At 44.0% G+C, this 22,464-nt stretch overlaps 1 protein-coding gene and 2 long non-coding RNA genes across 10 annotated transcripts in view; 1 reads left to right on the top strand and 2 right to left on the bottom strand.

Annotated features, from left to right (window-relative positions):
• Positions 1-22,464, top strand: part of LOC131901450 (disks large homolog 5-like) — a 122,809-nt gene that overhangs the window by 4,917 nt on the left and 95,428 nt on the right. Inside the window, exon 1 of one of the 8 annotated variants that reach the window (XM_059252602.1) lies at positions 17,681-18,606. The exons of 1 other annotated variant lie outside the window; for it this stretch is intronic. Coding sequence is in view for 1 of the 7 variants with exons in the window: in XM_059252601.1 (XP_059108584.1) it covers positions 18,474-18,606 (133 nt within the window). In the remaining 6 variants the exon portion in view is untranslated. Of the gene's footprint in view, positions 1-17,680; positions 18,607-22,464 lie in introns of those variants that run through there. 6 more of the 8 variants (XR_009376571.1, XM_059252601.1, XR_009376569.1 and 3 more) reach the window with 6 other exon arrangements.
• LOC131901461 (uncharacterized) lies at positions 1,888-7,157 on the bottom strand. Its single transcript, XR_009376597.1, has 2 exons — positions 5,640-7,157; positions 1,888-2,829 (listed from the first exon to the last, which is right to left on the bottom strand). It is a non-coding gene; the product is annotated as an uncharacterized LOC131901461 (long non-coding RNA).
• LOC131901459 (uncharacterized) lies at positions 8,593-15,733 on the bottom strand. The gene is made up of 5 exons (XR_009376595.1): positions 13,533-15,733; positions 12,147-12,291; positions 11,125-11,305; positions 10,169-10,284; positions 8,593-8,772 (listed from the first exon to the last, which is right to left on the bottom strand). It is a non-coding gene; the product is annotated as an uncharacterized LOC131901459 (long non-coding RNA).

Here is a 22,464-nt window from a genome sequence, read left to right on the forward strand (position 1 = left end):
AGCAGTGTTGGGAGGAAGCTTCACACCAGCCAGAGTGGATGGAGCCTGCAGCAAAAGTGACATGCCAGTCATGAGGAGAATGTCTGTACAAGGTTAAGAAAGGAGAGGGATGGTGGATGGTGCTTTTTAACCATAGCTGATCTCACTGTCCTGAGGAAGGGTTTCTTCCAAGGAGTGATTTATTTTTGTGAAGCTCCCCTGGACCAGATCTGCCTTCTGAGACTGACAGTGAATCAGAGAGTTAATATGTGGAGGAAGTAATCCTGTGGGGTCCCAGACTGGTGTTGTCAATCAAGCATAGAAATAATCTATTCTTTATGAATAAAAGGCATATATACACACACAACATCCATATAGATACAAACCCCATCAATTCCATGGATGATGTGATCAGCAGGAGAGATGGCTCAGTGGGCAAAGGCAACTGCTGCTAGGCCTACAGGCCTGAGTTACTTCCCTAGGACTCACATGATTGAAGGAGAGAACAAACCTCTGAGAAATTGTCCTCTGATCTTCATGTGAGTTGGCATGGCATGGTCATGGTCCACAAAAGCTAATACTTTCTGTTCCTAAGGCTTTCTATTTCTTAATTACCCTAGAATCTTTCCATCTGATGCACTCTTTTAATTATGTTACTCTGCATTCCATTTGGGAGATTTGGGACATTTGCTATTTTACTCTTGTTGCTGTGATGTTACAAGCTCTAAGAAGGCCAACACCAAAGCATCACCTGAAGAATGGTTAAGGAGAGATGGCCACTGAGAACTTGTGACATACCTGATATACAAACTACTCTAGAATGTCTTCTCTGCCTGCCTGGTGTATTAGTCAGGGCTCTCTAGAGTAACAGAAGTTATAAACTGAATATCTCTATATCTAGAAAGCAGATTTTTTTAGAATGACTTTCAGGCTTTGGTTCAGCCGATACAATGATGGCTGGCTATGATGGAAAGTCCAATAATCTAGTAGATGCTTAGTCCACTAGACTGGATGTCTCTACTGGTATGCAATATATGCTGAAATCTTAAAGAAGTAGGCTCTAATGCTAACAAGATGTGCTAACAAGGAGAGAGCAAGCAGAGAAAGAGGAAAAGTGTACTTCCTCCATGTACATCCATAGGCTTCCAGCAGGAGTGGTCCAGACTACATCTGGGTTAAAGATCTGAATTAAAGTTGTAACTTCCTGCCTCAAAGATTCAGACTGGAAGTAGATCTTCCTACTTCAAATTAAGCAGAAATCTCCCATAGGTGCACCCTGTATGTTTTGGTCTTAGTCAATACCAGATGTATTCATGCTGACAACTAAGAATAGTCATCAAAGAAGTTTTTCCCTCTTCTCTAATAGTCATGAGCAAGTGACTCCCTTAGAGAGTGAAAGGAAGGAGTGACAATAATCAAAAGGCACATCTGAGTCAGTTGTAGATCCTATGGTCATGATGAATTTTATTGGCCTCTTTATGGCCATGGATGACTGAAATAGGAAAAAATACCTGTCTCTGGTTTCTTGGGTAGGAGGGGATGAGCTAGAAACCCAGTTACAAGTCTCTGGCCTTTCTATACAATTGGAGAATAGACACTGAAATAAGTATGATGTGTCTGGTAGTGACTGTGGTGGAAAGGGGTCTAGAGGGACAAATGGGTCTCTTTAAAGAGAACGGGCGAAAGGCCTCTCACAGCAAACATACTGGACCTGTCAGAAAGAGTGGCCACATGAGTTTGGACTTTAAGTCTTCCAGACCCCTTCTTGCTCACTCCATGTATCCTGAAAAGGAAAGAAAGACAAAAAGAAAAAAAAAACACAAAAAAGCCAAAAACTCTCTTAAACAGTGGGGCTCAGGGAAGACTTCCGTCGGGTCTTCATTGTATACAACAGGTAGAAATCATCAATTGTTTTCAAAGCAAAATGGTTTATTAGGATTTGAAGTTTACTGAGGGTCAAAGAGGCAGGATTTGAAGACAGAAGTAACAGGTAATAAATCATACTCGAGAACCAAGTCATATTCCAGAGCTCACCACTGACACTACCAAGATGAGCATGGGCACTGCAGTGTGTGCCACCAAGAATACTGGCTTTCTACAATGTGCCTGGTGCTGCTTTAGAAGACCGCAACATCCAGGGCTCCTAAAATGGGATGCCGCTTCCCCAAATCATCAAGCAGAATGGACTCCTTCATTTCTCTAGAACCTAAGCTCTGGCAAGCAGTTGCTGACTCAGGTTTGTATTTGGGTCCTGGTCTCTGTAGTAAGAAGTAGGTCTTCTGATGGAAACTCCTCCACCAAAACACTGGAAGGATGGTCAAAGGTGCTGTCAGCCAACAGCCCCTCCCCATGTCCACCTGCAGCCTCCAGAAGGGGTTTCAATAGTCAAAGATACCAACTTTTCCTTTGTGGCTAGGGCTTATTGTCACTCATTATTTTAAGTATTGCTTTGTTTTTCCTCCATAAATTGTATTAAATTACTCTTCCTACCATTGAATTTTCACTTTGGACATAGAATCCTATTCATAGAGGGTCAATTTTCTTTGCAGTAAGCTGAAGTTTATATTTTCTCCTTTCTGGCTTGCTGTTATGGCTGTTCTTGGCTGTTTACTTGAGACATAGTTAAGGAATTGACACCAAAAGACTGGCTTGCAGGCATGTTTCTTTGGCATTTTTTGATTGCTAATTGATGGATGAGGGCTCAGCCCTCTGTAGGTAGTGCCATCCTTAGGCAAGTGAGCCTGGGCCACAGAGAAACGGTAGCTGAGGTGACTAGTGAGCAGCGCTCCTCTGGTTTCAAGCCCCTGTCTTGAGATCTTGCCTTAGTTTCCCTTGATGATAGACTGTAAGCTGTGAGGTGAAAAAACTCATCACGTTCTCAAATTGGATTCTTTTTTTACTTTTATTAAAACAATGGAAATCTATCTAGAACTTGCCATATTCCCAGGACATGCTCTGACGGTCCATCCTTCTTCTGCCAGCCTCTATCCTCTTTTTTTTTCTCCTCTGTACAAAGTTTCTGGACACTGCAATCTGTTGCAATATCTACTCTGACAACCATACCCACTGCTTATGTAACTCTATTACAGTATTTTGTTAGTCAGTTATGACAAGTTTCTCTAATACAGTATGCTTCCCTAATTTTCCCTCTTTAAAATTATCTCTGGATTTTCCTTCTTTTTCCACTTTTAAATTAGTATCCTTTGGCCCACAATAGAACAGTTATGTCAGATTATTAAGTGGGTGATTTATTATTCACATTTTCCAATTCGAGATTTAGAAAAGCAAATTAGAACACTGTATATCTTGGTGTGTGTGTGTGTGTGTGTGTGTGTGTGTGTGTGTGTGTGTGAAGATGGGCATTCATATCATACAGCTGATATATTGTGAGGTCCAATTTTATGACAACCTGACAAAAGCTAGGGTTCCAAGAGGAGGGAGCCATATTTCTAAAATTTTTCACGTGATCAGGGTGTGGGAAAGCCTGTAGAGCATTTTCCTAAGTATTGATTAACATGGGAGGGACCAGCCCATTGTGAGTGGGGTCACCCCTGGTCTGTTGGCCCTGGGCTGTTTAAGAAAGTAGAGTGAGGTTGGGGATTTAGCTCAGTGGTAGAGCGCTTGCCTAGCAAGCACAAGGCCCTGGGTTCAATCTTCAGCTGAAAAAAAAAAAAGAAAAGAAAAGAAAAGAAAAGAAAAGAAAAGAAAAGAAAAGAAAAGAAAAGAAAGTATGGTGAACAAGCTGCAGTGAGCGAGCCAGTAAGCAGCACCATCCATGGGCTCTGCATCAGCTCCTGCCTCCAGGATCCTGTCCTGTTTGAGTTCTGGTCCTGACTTCCTTCAGTGAGGAACAGTGATGTGGAAGTGTAAGTCAGATAAACGCTTTCTTCCTCAATTTGCTTTAGTCATGGTTTTTCATTGTAGCAATAGAACCCTGACTAGGACACTGTGCATATCAGAGGACATCGTTCAGGATTTGGTTCTCCCCTTACACTGTGTTGAGGCAGGTCTCTCTTGTTTCTAGGATGTACTGTGTACTCTAGTCCAGCTGGCCTTCCAGCTTCCAGACAATTTCCAATCTCTGCCCTACATACCTCTGAGAGGAGTGAAGCAATCACAGATGTGTGCCACTGTTCTGACTTTTTAAGTGAATGCTGGTGTTGAACTCATCAGACTTGTACAGTTTCTTTCTCAATTAAGCCGTATCCCCCAACCCCAGGCCTTGCTGTATTTTAAAAGCAAACAGCTAAAACACCCAAGACAAATGCAGCATTAAGTGACTCATGATAAATGGATGTCTCACAATCAACACGCAGATTTAACAGAGAACTTTCTGGTCCCTCAGAAGCCCCTCAGGTGCCCCATCCAATGGCAATGTTCTTTCTCCCATCAGTAGCAACCACTTTGCTGAGTCTTATAGTCACCTAATATCTTTGCACGAATCTGCTACTGAATCCTCAGGCCAAATGGATGGTGAGATCCTATCTCCAGGAATCCTCTGACTAAAAGCCTTTGAGTCCTCAGCTTGAAAGGCTCTCCATCTGAAAAGCCTCAAGCTGAAAAAAGACTAGTTCCTGTCTCCTCATGCCTTATATACATTTCTTTGCCCAGCCATATTACTTCCTTCCTAGTGCTGGGGTTAAAGGCATGTGATTCCCAAGTACTGGCATTAAAGGTGTGTGCCACTACTGTCTAGCTCTGCTTCTCTCCTAGACTGAATCAATCTCATGTAGTCCAGGGTGACTTTGAACTCTCAGAGATCCAGAAGGATCTATGCCTCCGGAGTGCTCGGATTAAAGGTGTGTGTCACCACTGCCTGGCCTTGCTTTTTAATCTAGTGGCTTGTTCTGTTCTCTGATCTTCAGGCAAATTTTATTAGGGTACATAATATATCACCACACATGACTGTCTTTATTGTCATCAAACTCTAAATCCCGAGTCACTTTCTTATTCTTGAAGTTTACTGTTTTTGTTGTCATAATACTCAGAACCCACACATTTCCTTTCTGTCTCCTATGTCCTTGACAGTTTTCTGGGGTGTGGAGGAACTCTGACTATTTGGTATGTAGTTCCTCATGGTTTAGGTTTTGTGACTGCATGCCCTATCTATGAAGTCTAAAATGTCTGTCATATGTCCTGAGCACTGGCAGCTGAATGGGGATAGGGTTCATATTGCTGGTATAACTCAAGTCCATAACAAGGGTACATACAGGCTGGATGCTGTGCTTTTTTATGAGAAATCCCTGTAATTGCAGTTGGTGAACTTACTCAAAATTGACAAGATGAACAATAAAATTACTCAAATATTTAAACCTATAATTGACATAATTGACATCTGACATTTGGACTTGAACATTTTAAAGTCTTACAATGCTATTACATTTGAGATTTTTCTATATATAAAGAAGATAAAATCTCTTTGTGTTCACATTGATACTTGGAGTTCAAAGCCAGGGCTTTGAATTTTGAATTTTTGGTTCTCAGGGATAAAAGTGATAATAGTATCATAATATTAATATTTTTAGTTTTTAGGCACAGCATATGCATATAGTAACCAAGACAAGGTAAAGTATAAACAATCTGTGTTGTATATCTAATGAAATTACTATTACATCTGTAAAGTGATGTAAAATTGTATATGTGGAAATTAGTATACACACCAATGTCTTTGATTCATCTGTGACTAAAATCAGAATTAGCATCCAAGAAGAGGCCACACTGTTTCAAACAGGACTTACAGGAGATTGTTAGGAAGTTGGTCGTCCAAATGCTCTGTGAACTGAAAGAGTGTTACTGCCATTCAGCCTTTGTCTAGATGAGTAAGGAAGACCTTAAGTAAATATTTATAGTGCCATTTGCCACACAATATAACTTGGATCCATTATTCTGCCTCTTGTCATATTATTGCCCCTAAGCCATCAAAGTCTCTTCACTAAGGGGAGCAAGTACTTCCTCTAATATTTGAAACTGTTTTTAATAGTTTCATGATTACTCAAGAATGGATATTTGATAATAGTTTTGGAATGAGTACTATAGGGAACTGGGCTTGTTTATAGAAAGCTGTAAGGTATGTTTGCCATCTGAGGCTGTACTTGCCATGAATCTATTTTGCTTAGGTAACTGATTGACTCTGATCTCACTCACCTGACATTTTCAAGTAAAGTTAAAAGATGACCTTGTTCTGTACTCATAACAAATACTTATCTCTACCTCATCTTTTATATGAATTACACCAGGTAGCAAAATGTACATTAGCTTTTCCCATAGCAGATGCTACTACTGTGTATAAACTTGATGTTAACTATTATTCAAGCTTCTCTATAAAGACTTAAGAGGTAAAATGATATGCTGGTTTCCTATAGTAAATTACCTGACTTGACTTCTATCTACAATATTTTATCCTATTTTATAAAACAGTTATGCAAATCCAGAAAGCATGGCTTAAGGGAGAGGTTCTCAATTTGTGGGCTATGACCCCTTTGGGGCAGTGCAAGGACACTATCACATGGGTCAAGTGTCAGGCATCCTGTATATCAGATATTTTCAATACAATTCATAACAGCATCAAAATTACAGTTATGAAGTAGCAATGAAGTAATTTTATAGTTGGGGAGGGATCACCATGACATGAGGAACTGTATAAAGGGCTGCAGGGTTAGGAAGACTGAGAACAACTGGCCTAAGGAGAGACGTGTTTATCCTGGTGCAATTCCAGTGAGTTCAATCCCCTCCCTAGCCAACCATCCCCTGCAAAATCAGCAGCCCCTGGCAGCACAGCATCACCTGCACCTTTTGGAGGAAGAGTTGAGTGACTGGTCTTGCAGATGAACTGCCCCAGTCCCTAGGCCTTAGGCCCTGGGACACAACCCATGCCCCACTCCCATCTCAGCCCCAGCAATGAGCCAGCAAGGAAGAGTCCTGCAGCCAAGCCTCGCCACCACAGCTGCCACGCATTGGACCCTGCAACCTCCAAGACCCACTCGCACCCAAGCCCACTGAGTTCATCATCCTGTCCCTGGCCAACCATCCCCCTCAAAGTCAGCAACCCTTAGAGCATGAGCACCAACTGCCCCAACTGGAAGAAGAGCAGTGTGGGATGACTCATCCCTAAAGGGCTTGAGGGACAGCCAGCCCAAACCAGTAATAAAAGATACTTTCTGAGAGCCAACCTGGGTCTGCCTAAGGGCCTTAGCAACAGCAGCTGAAATGTGATCTGGGGATGACCTGGACCAATGAGAGGCAGCCATGTCACACCAGCAGCTGTATATTCATCAGACCTCCCCCCAGGATAGTATGGAGGGCAGATAAGGCTTGCCTCTTCCTGAATAAATTGAGCTTGTTGTTTCAACATCTGTGTCATAGATTCTGTGCCTACTTGGCCCCCTTTCCCAAAGGGATCAACAGCACAGGACCCTGTCACATCTGATGCTTGGCAGCAGGGACCGTTTGTCTCCCTTTCCTCATGAGTGGCGCTGGTTGAGCAGCCACCTTGAGTGGTGTATTTCAGTGAGGAGGCCCCCTACATATTGTGCTTTCAGTACCTTCTCTTTTTCCATCATGAAGTTGGATATTCATGTTGTAGGCCATGTGATTCACACCCAAGACACCATCCCTGTTTGCAACCCTGCCTGGCTGGGAACCCACTAGCCTAAGCCTCCTGGAACTTGCAGAGATCCATCTCTGCCTGTTGAGTTCTAAAGTTAGAGGAATGTAATACCACATCTGACTACTAAAGCTACTATAAGAATGAAGAGTTGGAAATTGCTTTTTTATTTATGAAATTACAGAAATTCGACTCAATAGGGGCTTTAAAAGGGCATTTAGTATATCCAGTGTATAGCCTTAGCAAAATATAAAATCAAAGAAAGAACAAAAGAACCAAAAAGTATCAAACACCAACAAAAACAAAGAACATCAAAACCTGAATGGAAACAAACACAACAGCAAACCAAAACTCTTTACACTAAGAAGAATTCTCTTCTTGCAGATTTAGTGGCACTATCCTATACACTGTGGTTGGATTTGGACACAAGTTGGAAGACAACCATAATTGGCATTATGGTCTCTTCAAGACAAGTGTAGTCATGCAACTTTGGGGCTTTTAGGTTAAGCCCTTGCCAAAGCTGAGCTTAAACTATGTTGACCACTATGTGATTCTGTCAGGCAACATGAGTTTCTGTGCCAATTTAAGACCAAATAAGGACATGGGGAGCATCTGATACCCAAAGACATAAAAGCTCATGATGGCATCCTTTCTAAATAATTTCTCAGAACAATTCACTTCACCATCACATGTGCATGAAGTTGAGTAGCTCCAGCACTTGACTGGAATGAGAATATGATGCTTCCTTTGTGTGGATTGTCTGGATAGCAGCAACACAGTCTCTGTGGACATATCTCCATCCACATATGAAGAGCTGAAGACTCTGTCAGCTAAAAAAAGTTCATAGCAATAAACTTCCAGAGCAACTATGAATGGAAACATATTCTCTCTCTATGTTGTTGTGGCCCTCACTGGGAACACTTGCGGGTAGATGTCAGCTTTTTCTGCACAATTCTTGCTTTTTTTATGTCAAACGTCTTCCCGATGGTTTCTTACTTCATAACTAGAGAGACACATGAATTAGATTATGGATGGACCACTTGCAGGGTGGTTGATATTTTCTTCATTTGTGATTCTACAGTTAGAAGTACATGTCTTGTTCTGAGGAGGCCTTGACTGTAGAGTGGAGAATGTCAGGGTTTCTGGTTGACTATGGCTTCCTTGAAACTCCTCAGTTCTTGCAAAGGATGCTGTGAGAGAAGAAAAGGCAATCAGATCTAAAACAGCTTTTCTTGGTCACTGGCTAGACAAATTGAGGGCCTATTCACACACAGGAAACCAGAATCAAGGATGAACATCCACCCTACAAATGCCATGTTGCTGGGGATGGGATGTCATGGTGGCTCACTTGCTTATGACACTTAGTGCTCCTGCTGCAACAGCTCTGTTGGCAGGAGGCTCTCATCCTGAGCTGTGGACTGTTCCAGCTCATGTAGGAGTTTTTCTGACCTGGATGAGGAAGGCAGTTAGGGCAGAGTACTGGTGGGGTCTGCCATGTGACCTGCCAATCTCTGACATCACAAAAACTCAGTTGTGCTGGACAGTCAACATTGAACTTTGGCAGAAGTCATTGTTTGTATCCCTAAGAGATAAGTGTCACAGAATAGCTGGGCCTTGAATTATTTTCTGCCCATAAGTATCAGGTGTTTATATGAGTACTGTATGTTCTGTGCTCTATGAGAAAAACAGGACTTCTTTTGTACTGTCTAGGGACATCATTTAAACAAAAGGAATAGCATATTAATGTCATACATAACAACATAGTGGAGATACACAGACTGTTCATGATGAGTTTTTCATTGACCAACTCAATTTTATATATAGACTTAATACAGCTTTGCAAACTAGACAGCTGAATAAGGTCATGTGGAAAAATCAGCTCTCCTGCAAAATGGAGCCGGTCATGCTAGAGCAACATTTCTTGATTCATGTGTCTGAGAACATTGCCACTGTATGAACTCTGGGAATAAACAAAAACAGCTGTGTTATCCTTAGGCCTACAGCCTGGAATCTACATCCTGGTACTCCTGAGAAGTCTATTCTACAACATTCTGTGAAGGTTCTGAACAATTTTCAGCAGAGACATCTGCCTGACTTCATCCTGCCAATGACTAAACTTATTATATCCCCAGTACACATAACATGGGAAATGCTCAGACAATGAAGAGGGCCATTGTTACATCACATAATGACAAGGATGTGAATCTCAGCCGTACAGGTGATATTCCTGAATAAATATGTAATTTCAGATATGGTGAGACACACCTTTAAAGCCCATCACTTGGGAGGCATAAGCAGGTAGAGCTCTGTGAGTTCAAGGAAAGCCTGCTGAGAACATTCCAGAAAGATCAGAAGGGAGAGACGGGACACAAGTCTATAGACCCAGGGAGTATCAAACATATTGTTTGCTGGATAGAAGTTCTTGTTGACAGGACCAGCATAATATTCTGAGTTCTGTATTGGTCTACCCGTACTTGATCAAGGAATCTTGCTGATAAGCAAAAGCCCACAAAGGACAGAGAGCCCAGGTACAGGGGACCCAATTTTTAATTTTCTCCATACCCCAAATTCAACCTGGGTTCCTACCTCATCTGGGAGACAGTCAAATGATGCTGCAGCTTTATTGCCAGGTGTTTTTGCTGCGTGACCATCTCCCTGTGCTACAGCAAGCTCTGAAGTCTCTCTTCCATTCTTTGCTGCTCCTTTTCATTAGAAGATTGTGTCCTTAGTGGAGGATTGAGTATAATATAGTCAATAAATTCTCACACAAGTACAAGAACACACAGAGGATCCCAAGAGCTTGCTATTAAGTCAGACTCACCAAATTTCAATTTCATGGGCACATGAGAAAGCCTGTTTCAATTCATAAGACAAGAGACTGACAAAAGGAGAAACCTAGTAGTCTCCTCTAGCTGTCATCCACATGAAATATGCACTGCCCTCAAACGTGCCTCTATTTTACACACACACACACACACACACACACACACACACACACACACACCACAGAGAGAGACAGAGAGAGAGAAAGGATGAGACGAAAACAACAAAGTGATAGAGGCGCAGTTATCTTTAGAATAAGCACACCAGCCTTTAGGAAAAGTCCCCAAACTCAGCTTTCCATCCCTGGGAACTAAAATGGCCTAAGGGAGCATACTCTGCTTACTCAGTCTGTGTGGAGGTGGTTAGAGAATTTTTTATTCTTGAACTCAAGTCTGTATACAGCAATCCTCCCATTATAATCACATGTAGCTGTGTGATGAGTGATTGGCCTGTTTCCTCCCTTTGACTACCAGTTCAAGAAGAGTATCAGGGATTGCATGGCAATGACAAAGATTCTCTGAGGAGACTCACTTCCCAGAAATACTAATGCACAGACACAGAATGAACAATTTTATGTCATGAAGTGGGTGGATGGATGGGTGTATAGATGAGGAAAGTGATGAGATAAAGCACAGGTGTCTGGATCGGTTAGGTAGACTGGGTAAGTTTAGGTAAGTAAATGATGCTGAACTTAACTATGACTCAGCTGCCTGTCCTACCTGCTGTTGCTGGTTCTCGAGTCCACGGGTCTCTTCTTGGACCTTACTGAGCACTTGAAAGTCACCCAAGTGGTGCTTGAGCAGGACCCAGTCTTCCAGTAGGTTCTCCTTCTCTTGCCTCAGCATGTCCAACTTCTTTTTCAACTGACTCTGCTCCATCAGGAGCCGGATCTGTAGATCACTGGAAACACACTCCAAATAGTAAGACTTTGCCAGCCTGCACTGTTCACCCCTGACTCCATGCCTCAACAACCCAACCCTATTCCAGGTTCACAGGAAGATGTAAACAAGAACCTTCAACAGTAATCAGAGTGGTACACAAGACCAAAAGCAGAGAACAGCTATTTCCTGCAAGAATCAAACTATTTCTGAAAACCCCTTAAAATAACAGAAAGCAATGCACTTCACAAACAAGAGGAGTACCCCACTTGTCCTAATCAGTCCACTGTCATGAGGAAACACCAGCAGGTAATGTGCAAGTACACTTGGGAAGTGGGAGACCTAAAGGGTTCATAGATCCTATAGCAGTCAGTCCCTGCCTGACAACCCTCTCATGAGGCCAATTGCTCTTCTACCTAACCAGAGGTTCTCACATGTGTGTTGTGAACCCTTTGGGATCTAAGGAGCCTTTCACAAGGGACACATATTAGATGTCCTAGGAAGACCTTTTGATTAAAGTTTATAACAGTAGTAGTTATGAAGTTGCTACAAAATAATTTTATGGTTCGAGGTCATCAAAACAATGAAGCATGTATTAAAGTGTCACAGCATTAAGAATGTTGATAACCACTGATCTAGAGGCTACTGAGTACGACAGTATTGTGCTTGGAGGAGCTAATAGTCTCTTTAACCCTTAGCAAAACTGAGTAAAGAGGCCTAAGACCAAAAGCTACTTGCTAATGCTGCTGGCTAAGAAGCCGAAAAACTAGAAGCAGATCTGTAGACCCTGCAGTCCAGAGACAAAGAAAATGAGAATTGGACATTGTACAACAGTTGGGGTCCCTGCCAAGACAAGCACTTACCAAAGGAATACTTTCTCCTTGGTCAGCTCACATAACTTCTGTGAGGCCTTCAAATTCTCATTCTTGAAATTCTGCAGGTCTGACATGACCTGGCTGATGTTCCATCTTGAGGTTTTCACAGAAAGGATTTGGCCTGTGGTAGGGTCTTGACCCAGAAGCAAAGAATTCAATTAACACAGGTCACATAGCACATGAATGTAGGGTGTGTTCTGTACTATTTCAACACATGAGATGTCACTTCCTGGCTCCTATGTACTCGAGCTCCTATGTACCTCCAGCTGCTTCTGACATTTGCACTTCTGGCCACAAGCCAGCAAAGGCAGGGTGTTAAGAAGGATGCAGCTGTGACTGAATGAGCTCCCTCAGTAGTCATGCCAGCTAGCTTGCTATGGAGTTCCCACGAGTCTATCACAGGTCTTGACCCACCAGAAATTGTGATGTTTCTTCTGTTTTCAAATAAGAGATTCTCATTCCAGAGTGCCTATATTGACATGGAGGCTAAAAATCACATCATGAGCATTTCTGAGGATGGGATGCAATATCATGAGAGCTTCATAAATTCCCCCAGGGCATTCCTCATTGGCAGCAAGATGAACAGACTGGCAAAGGGCTATACTCCCCAAAATGGGGCTCTTAATACACAATAGAGAGCACATCTAGATACTGAGATAAGCAACTCTTCATGGTCAACCACAGACCCCTGATTGCAGGGTGAAGAGGGACACATATGCAGAAACACACAAACACATGCACAAGAAAGAGGGATGAGAGAGAGAGACATAGAGAGAGAAAGAGAGAGAGTCTGAGAGATACAGAGAGAGAGAGAGAGAGAGAGAGAAGAGAAAGAGAATCAGAGACTGAGAGAGGGAAGGGGGATAGAATGTTCTTAGTGAGATGCCAAATTCATGCATGCAGTTGTATCATCTAAGAGAGGACCAAGAGCAGCAGACATCAGTACCAGGCCTTGCTGCCACATATTAAGATGTGGGACCAGGCCTCTGCAGCTGCTACTAGGATCATCCAGCACACAATATCTTGCCAGGCAAGTAATACAAATTACAGCATTCTCACACTAGCCACCACTTGACAGGATCTCTCCAATTTTATGCTGGGAACTCACACACTACTGCCTCAATTCCTGGGTTATGTGATTCAGGCCACAGGCTCTGGTTTTCATTTGGAGGAAGCAGAAGAGTCTATGTCCCCATCTCACTCCTGACCAAGTGTCAGGTTTTGCTTCAGGGAAGCATTTAGAGAAATTGTGTTGGACAATGGGACACCCTAAAGGTGAACCCAGCCTCCCAGAAGCCAATATTTTAGACAAATGAGCTAAGGGTGAAATTGTTAAACCAAGACAGTCACCATGGATTTTGAAACAGTAAATACCTGTTGTCCAAGGTTCCTTCGGTTACTAAGATGAGGCGATCTCTCAGATCATTCCGTTGGGCGGTCATCACCTGAAGCTGACTGGTCAGGCTCTTCACCTTCTGCTTCACTTGTCTCTTTGTGAGGCTGATTGGAGTGGGTGGTGGCTCCTTGGAGGGCCCTGTTGGTGGATGAATGAACACAAGTGAACTTGCATTGTGACAAGACATAGAGAATGAACAGGTCACCCTGAGACCTAAGAAGGTGTTTGAGAAAGAATATAAGCAAGCAATTCAGTGACACCCCAAAGAATTGTGCCCTGGATTGAGATGCCCCTGCCAGGGGTCTCAGGTCTTCCATCTCTCTGAAGGGAGATAGGTGTCTGAGCCAGCTGATTTCCTCTGTTCCTTTAACACATGCTCATGTAACTAAGGAGAGAGCCTCCTCAGGTTTATTAATATCCCCGGACTCTGCATTCAACTTGGCTGCAGAGTTTACTAGTCTGTTGCTATCAAAGCCAAGATAAAATTGACACAGTCCATAAGTACTAAGATCATTAAAGATGCATAAATAACCTGACAGGTTACCCTAAGCACATGGCAAAAATGAAGAAGCCACACAGGGGCAGAATATGGTCACCATCCTCACTAAGACTCCTCAGTGACAACAGAGGATGCATAGAGCTGGTGGGCCATAAATAAATGAAGCCAGTAGAATGAAGTACATTGATGATGTGTCTTTTTCTTCGCTCAGTTCACTTGAACCTCCTATCCTAATTCTGGCCTTTTTGTCCCCTCTCAACCCCTACCCCCCTGTAGGAATGAAAGGCAAGAGCTCCCAGCACAACAGCTTTGGCCTTACTCACTCTTGACTTCTGGGACAGACAAATTACTCTTCTAGAATCCTTGAATTTCAGGAGCCATGACAAGCAGGGAAGTCCAGTTGGTTCCCAGAGACTCCTACCTCCTATGTCCTGTTACTGGAAGATTCACCACACCCATGTCCTTCAGGAAGATGCCAATTTCCTGCCCTGAACTTACTATACCATCTTCTGGACCATTTTTTTCTTGATGTTTTACATTGAGGCTGAAGGGCAGTTTGTGTCTGCCTCTCTCTTGTCTCTCTTCCCTCTCTATTCTTTCTACCCAATAGACTCCTAAGTCTTCCCAACATGTTCAAGGCTGAAATGTAAGAGCACTGAACCAATTCCCCAAAGGCAGTTGGTGGCAATACAACACAGATGACATCAGAAAACATTCTAAAGTTTTCAGGATACAATAGAATGTCCAGGAAAGAGACCCCTCATGTCATGGGGAACTGACATTGCCTCCCTGCTAACCAGATCTCCTAATAACTCTCCAGAAGTCAGGTTTCCCATTCCAGGAATCTCTCCTGGGACTCCAGGGAAATCCTTCAGCACCCTTGAATTCTCTGAATGTTTGGAATTGCCTCAGTACTTCCATGTGGGAAAGTGAGTGTTCATCTCCTAATAAAGTATATGTCCAGAAGGTAATTATTATAGAAATGTATGTGAGGTATGATTCTCTACAAGTACCTGCATCTCCTTACTACCAAGAAGTGATAGATTTAATGACAATGGGAAGGTCAGTTTTTATGAGGAAGGGACATCGAGGTCGTGATGGGGAAAAGTACAGAGATAATCAGCCAAACTAGTGGAAACGCATGAACTGTGGACCAATAGCTGAGGAGCCCCATGAGCCTTCACCCAGTGACTGATGGAAGCAATGCAAAGATGCACAGCTGAGGGTCAGGCCGAACTCCAGGAGTCCAATCGATGAGAGAGAGGAGAGATTCTATGAGCAAGGGACATTGAGATCATGGTGAAGAAATGTACAGAGACGGACAGCCAAACTAGAGGAAACACATGAACTGTGGACCAATAGCTGCAGAGCCCCCATGCTACAGGACTAGGCCCTCTGGATATGTGAGACAGTCGTTTAACTGTCTTGTGGGCCCCCAGGCAGTGCAATCATGATCCATCCCTGGTGCAGGAGTGGGCTTTTTGGAGCCCAGTGCCTATATTGGGACACTTTTTGCAGCCTTGGTGCAGGGAGGAGGGGCTTAGACCTGCCTCAACAGAGTGTACCAGGCTCTGTTGACTCCCCATGGGAGACTTTGCCTTGGAGGAGTTGGGAATGGGAGGTGAGTTGTTGGGGGTAATGCTAGGGGACGGGAGGATGGAGGATAGGAGTAATCTGTGGTTGGTAATAGAAAATTTAATAAAATAAAAAAATAAACAACTTCCCATTATGGAGCCTACAGAAATTACTGCCAGAAGATAATATTCAGCTTATTTGATTTAAATTGATGACCACTTTGTAGGGAATAGAGTGTGGGGTCTTACTGAGCTTTCACACCTTTTTGAACTTGGTCCGGGCTCTGTGAATGTCCAGGGAATACATAAAAGTGTTGGTCCCTAGTCCTCTTTCTCTGGCTAGGAATAGCACACCTGTACCCAGGGAAAGGTTCCTGGTCCGATGGGTCCCGTGCCTCTCCTACCAGATCACAGAGGTCAACATACAAGTCTGAAAACCAGGTGTCCTTGGGTTCTCTGGCTGAGGAGCTGGAGATGGCAATGACACCCATTTCTGCATCAAACTACCAGCCCAATCTGGTTCCACGGCATGTGAGGGTTGCTGGAGTGGCCCGCCCCCCTGGGGGGCTCTCATGAGCAGGACCAGCAGGAGCAGGTTGGGCTTCACTTTTGGTGGAGCTTCAGCTTCAGCAGGTTGGAGGGGTGTCTTGATGCCTCCCAGGTCTCGTCCCAGTGTCCTGTTGGAGGGGCAAGCGAGCCTGATGGTTGAGCGTGGGAGTGGTGGATCCAGGCTGCAATGCCATCCACCTTGAGAGCGGTGGGGATGGTCAGGATGACAACGTGGGGCCCCTTCCATCTTGGTTCCAAGGTCCTGGACGGGTGTCTGTGGATCAGGACCCAGTCCCCGGGCTGGTAGCTATGGGGCTTAGGAGAAGAGGAGGATGAATCGATGGCCCGCAATTGGGGCCATATGTCCGCTTGTACTTGGGACAGAAATTCAGACTCTTAATGAGGTCTGCATCCTCCATCTGCACCACCAGTTCTGTTTGTAGACTAGGTGTAAGAGGGGGTGGCTGGCTGTATATGATCTCAAAAGGGGTTAATCCTAGCTTGTAAGTGGAATTCCTTACCCGGAACAAGGCATAGTGGAGGAGAGCCACCCAGTCACTGCCAGTCTCTAAGGCTAATTCAGAAAGGGTCTCTTTTAGGGTCCAGTTCATCCTTTAGACATGTCCAGAACTTTGGGGCCGATATGCTCAGTGTAATTTCCACTCAGCCCCTAATGCAGTAGCTATCCCTGGCTTACTTGTGAGATGAAGGCCGGGCCATTGTCTGACCCAATCAGGTGGGGCAAACCAAACCTGGGGAGGATTTCTTCCAGTATCTTTTTGACCACCACGTGAGCCGCCTCATGTCTGGTTGGGTATGCTTCAGTCCATCCTTAAAAGGTGTCTACAAAAACCAGCAGGTATCTATATCCATATTTACCTGGCTTAATTTCTGTGAAATCCACCTCTCAGTACGTACCTGGGCAAGTCCCTCTCATCTGAACACAGTTATTACCAGACATAACATAATTATTTGAATTTCAAATCTTCACTTATAGAGAGAGACCACATTGTTTTGTGTCTGGGTATCTATCTAATCTCCTCCTACCCAATAAAGCAAAGAATGGTATTTCATCCTATTTTAGCCACCAATGATAAAAAAGAGGCCACAAAAAGTCATCATGACCATGAAATCTACAGGTGATTTATATTTATCTTCACTCCTTGTTATCACTCTCTAAGGGAGCCCTTTTCTCATGAATATTAGTGAACAGGGGAATAAGAATGTGATGACTATTCTTGGCTGTCAATGTGACTATATCTGGGATTAACTAACAACCAAAAATGGAGGGCACATCTGTGGGAGATTTCTGCTTATTTTGAAGCAGGAAGATCTACTTGTAGTCTGAACCTTTGAGGTAGGAAGTCACACCTATAATTCAGATCTTTAATCCAGATGTAATCTGGACCACTCTTTCTGTTGGAAGCATATAGAAGTCATGGAAGAAGGAAGCTCTTACTCTTTCTCTGCTTGCTCTCTCTTTGTTAGCACATCCGTTCCTTCACTGACATTAAAGCCTACTTCTTTAAGATTCCAGCATATACTGGACCTGCTGAGACATCCAGTCTAGTGGAGTGAGCATCTACTGGATTCTTGGATTTTCCATTCCTAGCCAGATATTGTTGAATTAGCTAGAGCACAGCTTATAAGCCATTCTAACAAATACCCTTTCCATAGAGAGATTCATTTTGTAACTTCTGTTCTCTATAGAACCCTGGCTAATACACCAGACATGTAGAGAGGAAATTCTAGAACAGTTAGGATCTCATAACAGTCTCAGCTCACTTACAAATTCTCAGTGGCCATCTTCCCTTAACCTTAGCATTCCTCAGGTGCTGCTCACTTCAAAGAACTCAACCCTCCTCTTTCACATCATCCTGATCTAATTCCTTGACATGATTTATTTCTCATATTATTAGGTATGGATGTTAAGGAGGGGAAGAGTCATTCTTAGGAAGTGCTTATAAACTGAGTGTTCACCTACCCATGGGTAAAGTAGTGAAAAGATTCTAATGAGGCCGAAGAAATCTCTAGGTTTGGAAGGAGGAGGTGCTGAATAACTTCCCCTGTGTCAGAAGAGAGACTCCTGGAAAGGAAACCTCAGCTTCTGGTCAGTTCATGGAGAACTAATTAGCAAGGAGGCAAAGACTGTGCCCCATGACATCAGCAGACCCTTTGCTGGGCATTCTGTTGTATCCTGGACAGCTCTTGGAATCCCCAGTGATGTCACTAGTGTTGAAGCAGCACCAACATTCTTTAGGACATTGGTTCACTGACCACAAGTTTGGCCTCTAGACATGTTATCCAGACTCAGAGGTCTATTTGGGAGAGGGAATGGACAGCATGGAGAGACCAGAGTGAGGCAGAAGGAAGCTGGTCCTAGATCTCCCTGGAAAACATGGGGGAATAAGTTGTCCTGGGGAAGACTCAGTGAGTTCTGGGAATGGGCTGGGGAGTTTTCTGGATGTTTTTAGGCTTGAGCCTTCCAGGGCTAGGACTCAGGAACTGGGAGCTTCTGGGAAGCAAAAGGCCTATCCTGATTCTCTGGGTTCCTAAAGAGCAGACCCAGATCAAGGATCCATGATGATTCGTTTGGCAGAGTCAGGAATTGAAAGGCTGAAACTGCTTTGCTGGGTACCCTGTGCTTTCACTCTGAGTGGGAAAGGAGGCACAGAGGAACTAATGAGATTTCTGTACTACAACTGTGTTTCACATTCACTGGAGTCCTTTCATTGTGTGCCAGTAATAATAGGGAAAGGGGAGTACCCTTGCAAAGCCATAGGTTCTGATACTTTACGTCATAACCACTAGCAGGGCAGGATCCACCAAGTGCTACTGTCTTCCAGGGATCCCTAAAGTTTTGAGTTCCCTGTTGTGGGTGGTACACAGATCAGTTCAGCCTGAGAACTGTTAGATTCAGTGGACCTGGACTGAGACTCTCCCCTTCCTGGTAGCTCTGAATGTCCTGGAATGTCAGTGAGGATGGCTTTGTGAATCTAGTGACTATGTTCTGCCCCTGTATGGCTTCTCCATTAACATGAGACTCTGAAGCATAGAGCAAGTGACTTTGGCATCGCTATACTGCCTGAGTGCTTGTGGACAGTAACAATTTTCTCCAGGCTCTGAAAACACATGGCTGAGGGCTCTACAGCCAATGTGCATCCTCTGCAACTGTGAGTAAGCCTTAAGAAGCTGTCCACTGTGTCACACTGTCCAGGGAGACAGAGGAAACCAGCTGACTTCTAAGACATCCACCCCTCTATAGAGAGATGGGAGAACTGACATCCACAGAGGGGGAGACTCAAGTCTGGGCTTTCAGAACCTGCCTGGGCAAAGTCTCATCTGTCAGTCACTTTCTGAGCATCCTTCAGTATGTAAGGATTAACTGAGATGAGGTAGCGTATAGGGCAGGTGCTGTGCTTTGACTTCTAGAATTGGGTATTACTGAGATAGCTCACCTTGTCTAGCATGACTTGTCAGTGTGATATAACATCTTAAAGGACATAATTTGCCTCATATCACTCATTTGTTCTGGGATCCACCAAGTACACTTCTGAACCCACAGACTAGACTTCTGGAGAATTTTCAATCCAGACCAAACATGGTGCTAGTTATTCATTTCAGAACTGTCAGTAAATTCCAAAGTGTGAAGTGTTTCTGTCGGAAAGGTCTATGGTGAAGGACCCCTAATAACCTGTCCTCTTGTGCGCTTTGCCTGCCTCTCTCATGCTGTGATGGATGTTGTAATTTAAGCTGACTGTGTCACCTTTCCTAAGGGCATGCGCATTGTCACAGGAGGCTCCAGTCAAAAAATTTGGCTCTTGTGTAGCTCTAGGTGAAACACCACAGCAGTGACACACTACATGCTATCCCCATGACTATGACACATTTGATTTTCTGTACATGCCTTTGCATGTCTGTGTGTAGCCTCTCACTAGCCATTTGTCTCTCTTCAAATTCCACAAGCACTCAGGCAAGAATGGAGACTTACACTTGTGGGAATGTTTGCTCCTGTGTCTCAGGGCTCACCTGAAGAGCCCCAGTCCTTATCATCTCCAGCCTGACATGTCACAAGTTGATCACACATTTGCTCACATCATGAGGGCTGGAATGTATTCTGCTGATGATTTAGGGAAATTTTCCTCATTAACTATGAGACTTTCCTTTGTTCTGACAAGGCACCCACAACCTTCAACACACCCACATACTATAACAGCCTTGGGGATTCTCCACAATTTGCTTGTTCACATCAGGGGACCGATTTTCTTCTCCACCATCCCACCTAATACCCTAGCAACCTTTATTTCTCATGTTATTGGTTAGAGATCTGAAGAATTGATGAGCCATTTCATCAGATGTGTTTGGAATAGAGACTTCAACTTCCCATACATGAAGTAGTAAAAATATTCAAATGAAGCATAGAGAAGAGATCTGTGGCTTTGTAAAGACAATGTACTGAAGTACTTTCCTTATGTTTCTGGAAAGGCTCCTGAGAAGGGCAACATGGCTTTTTGTGCATTGCAGAAGAGCTGGTTAGTTGATAGATGATGCCTCATGGAGATGGCCCTGGTAGTCCCTTCTCTGGAAATTCTGTTGTATCCTGGAGAGCCCTTGGTATTCTCTGTGATGTTACCAGTGTTGTGGCAACACCAAATGCCTGTAGGGTATTTGTTCAGTGTCCATAGACATGTGTGTAAGGCTGAGATGGCTGTTTGGGAGAGAGAATAGAGAACATGGACTGACCAGAGAGAGGCAAAGGAAGCTTGCCTTTGGTCTTAGTGTCAAACCTGGAGAAATAAATGGTTTGGTGAAGAAAATGAATCCTGAGCAGGGGATAGCGAGCTTCTTGGAGGAGGTGAACTTGAGCTGGGGCTCAGCATCTGGGAGCTTCTGGGAAGCAATGGGCCTATCCTGTTTCTCTGGCCTTCTTTTTTTTTTTTTTTTTTTTTATTGACTGAACTCTTTTTTTTTTTTTTTTTTAAATTTTTATTTTGCAATACAATTCAGTTCTACATATCAGCCACAGATTCCCTTGTTCTCCCCCCTCCCGCCCCCCTCACCTTTCCCCCAGCCCGCCCCCCATTCCAATCTCCTCCAGGGCAAAGCCTTCCCCACAGACTGAGATCAACCTTGTGGACTCAGTCCAGGTAGGTCCAGTCCCCTCCTCCCATGCTGAGCCAAGGGACCCTGCATAGGCCCCAGGTTTCAAACAGCCAACTCATGCAATGAGCACAGGACCCGGTCCCACTGCCTGGATGCCTCCCAAACAGATCAGGCCAATCAGCTGTCTCACCCACTCAGAGGGCCTGATCCAGTTGGTGACCCCTCAGCCATTGGTTCATATTTCATGTGTTTCCGTTTGTTTGGCTATTTGTCTCTGTGCTTTATCCGACCTTGGTCTCAACAATTCTCTCTCATATAAACCCTCCTCATTCTCGCTAATTGGACTCCCAGAGATCCACCTGGGGCCTAGTCATGGATCTCTGCCTCCAGGTCCATCAGTAGTTGGATGAGGTTTCTAGCACGACAATTAGGGTGTTTGGCCATCCCATCACCAGAGTAGGTCAGTTCGGATTGTCGCTCGACCATTGCCAGCAGTCTGTTGTGGGGGTATCTTTGTGGATTTCTGTGGGCCTCTCTAGCACTTTGTTTCTTCCTATTCTCATGTGGTCTTCATTTACCATGGTCTCCTATTCCTTGTTCTCCCTCTCTGTTTTTGATCCAGCTGGGATCTCCCACTCACCCAAGCTCTCTTTCCCTCGACCCTCGCCCTTCACTACCCCCACTCCTGTCCAGGCTGTTCATGTAGATCTCATTCCATTTCTCTGTCGTTGGGCGATCCCTGTGTCTTTCTTGGGGTCCTGTTTTCCAGGTAGCCTGCCTGGTGATGTGAGTAGCAGTCCAGTCATCCTTGTTCCACATCTAGTATCCTGTTATGAGTGAGTACATACCATGTTTGTCTTTCTGAGTCTGGGATACCTCACTCAGGATGATTTTTTCTAGATCCATCCATTTGTCTGCAAACCTCATGATGTCATTGTTTTTCTCTGCTGAGTAGTATTCCATTGTGTATATGTACCACATTTTGTTTATCCATTCTTCAGTTGAAGGGCCAGATTCTTCAACAAATGGTGCTGGCAAATCTGGCCTTCTTAAGAGCAGACCCAGAGTCAAGAGTCTTTTATGGTCAGATTAAGAAAGCCATGAATTATTCAGGCTGCAGCTGCTTTTCTGGAAACTCCTTCATTTCATTCAGACTGGCAAAGAGGGACAGAAGGAACTGATTGA

Source organism: Peromyscus eremicus, unplaced genomic scaffold (genome assembly GCF_949786415.1).
Source record: "Peromyscus eremicus unplaced genomic scaffold, PerEre_H2_v1 PerEre#2#unplaced_83, whole genome shotgun sequence".
NCBI lineage: Eukaryota > Metazoa > Chordata > Mammalia > Rodentia > Cricetidae > Peromyscus > Peromyscus eremicus.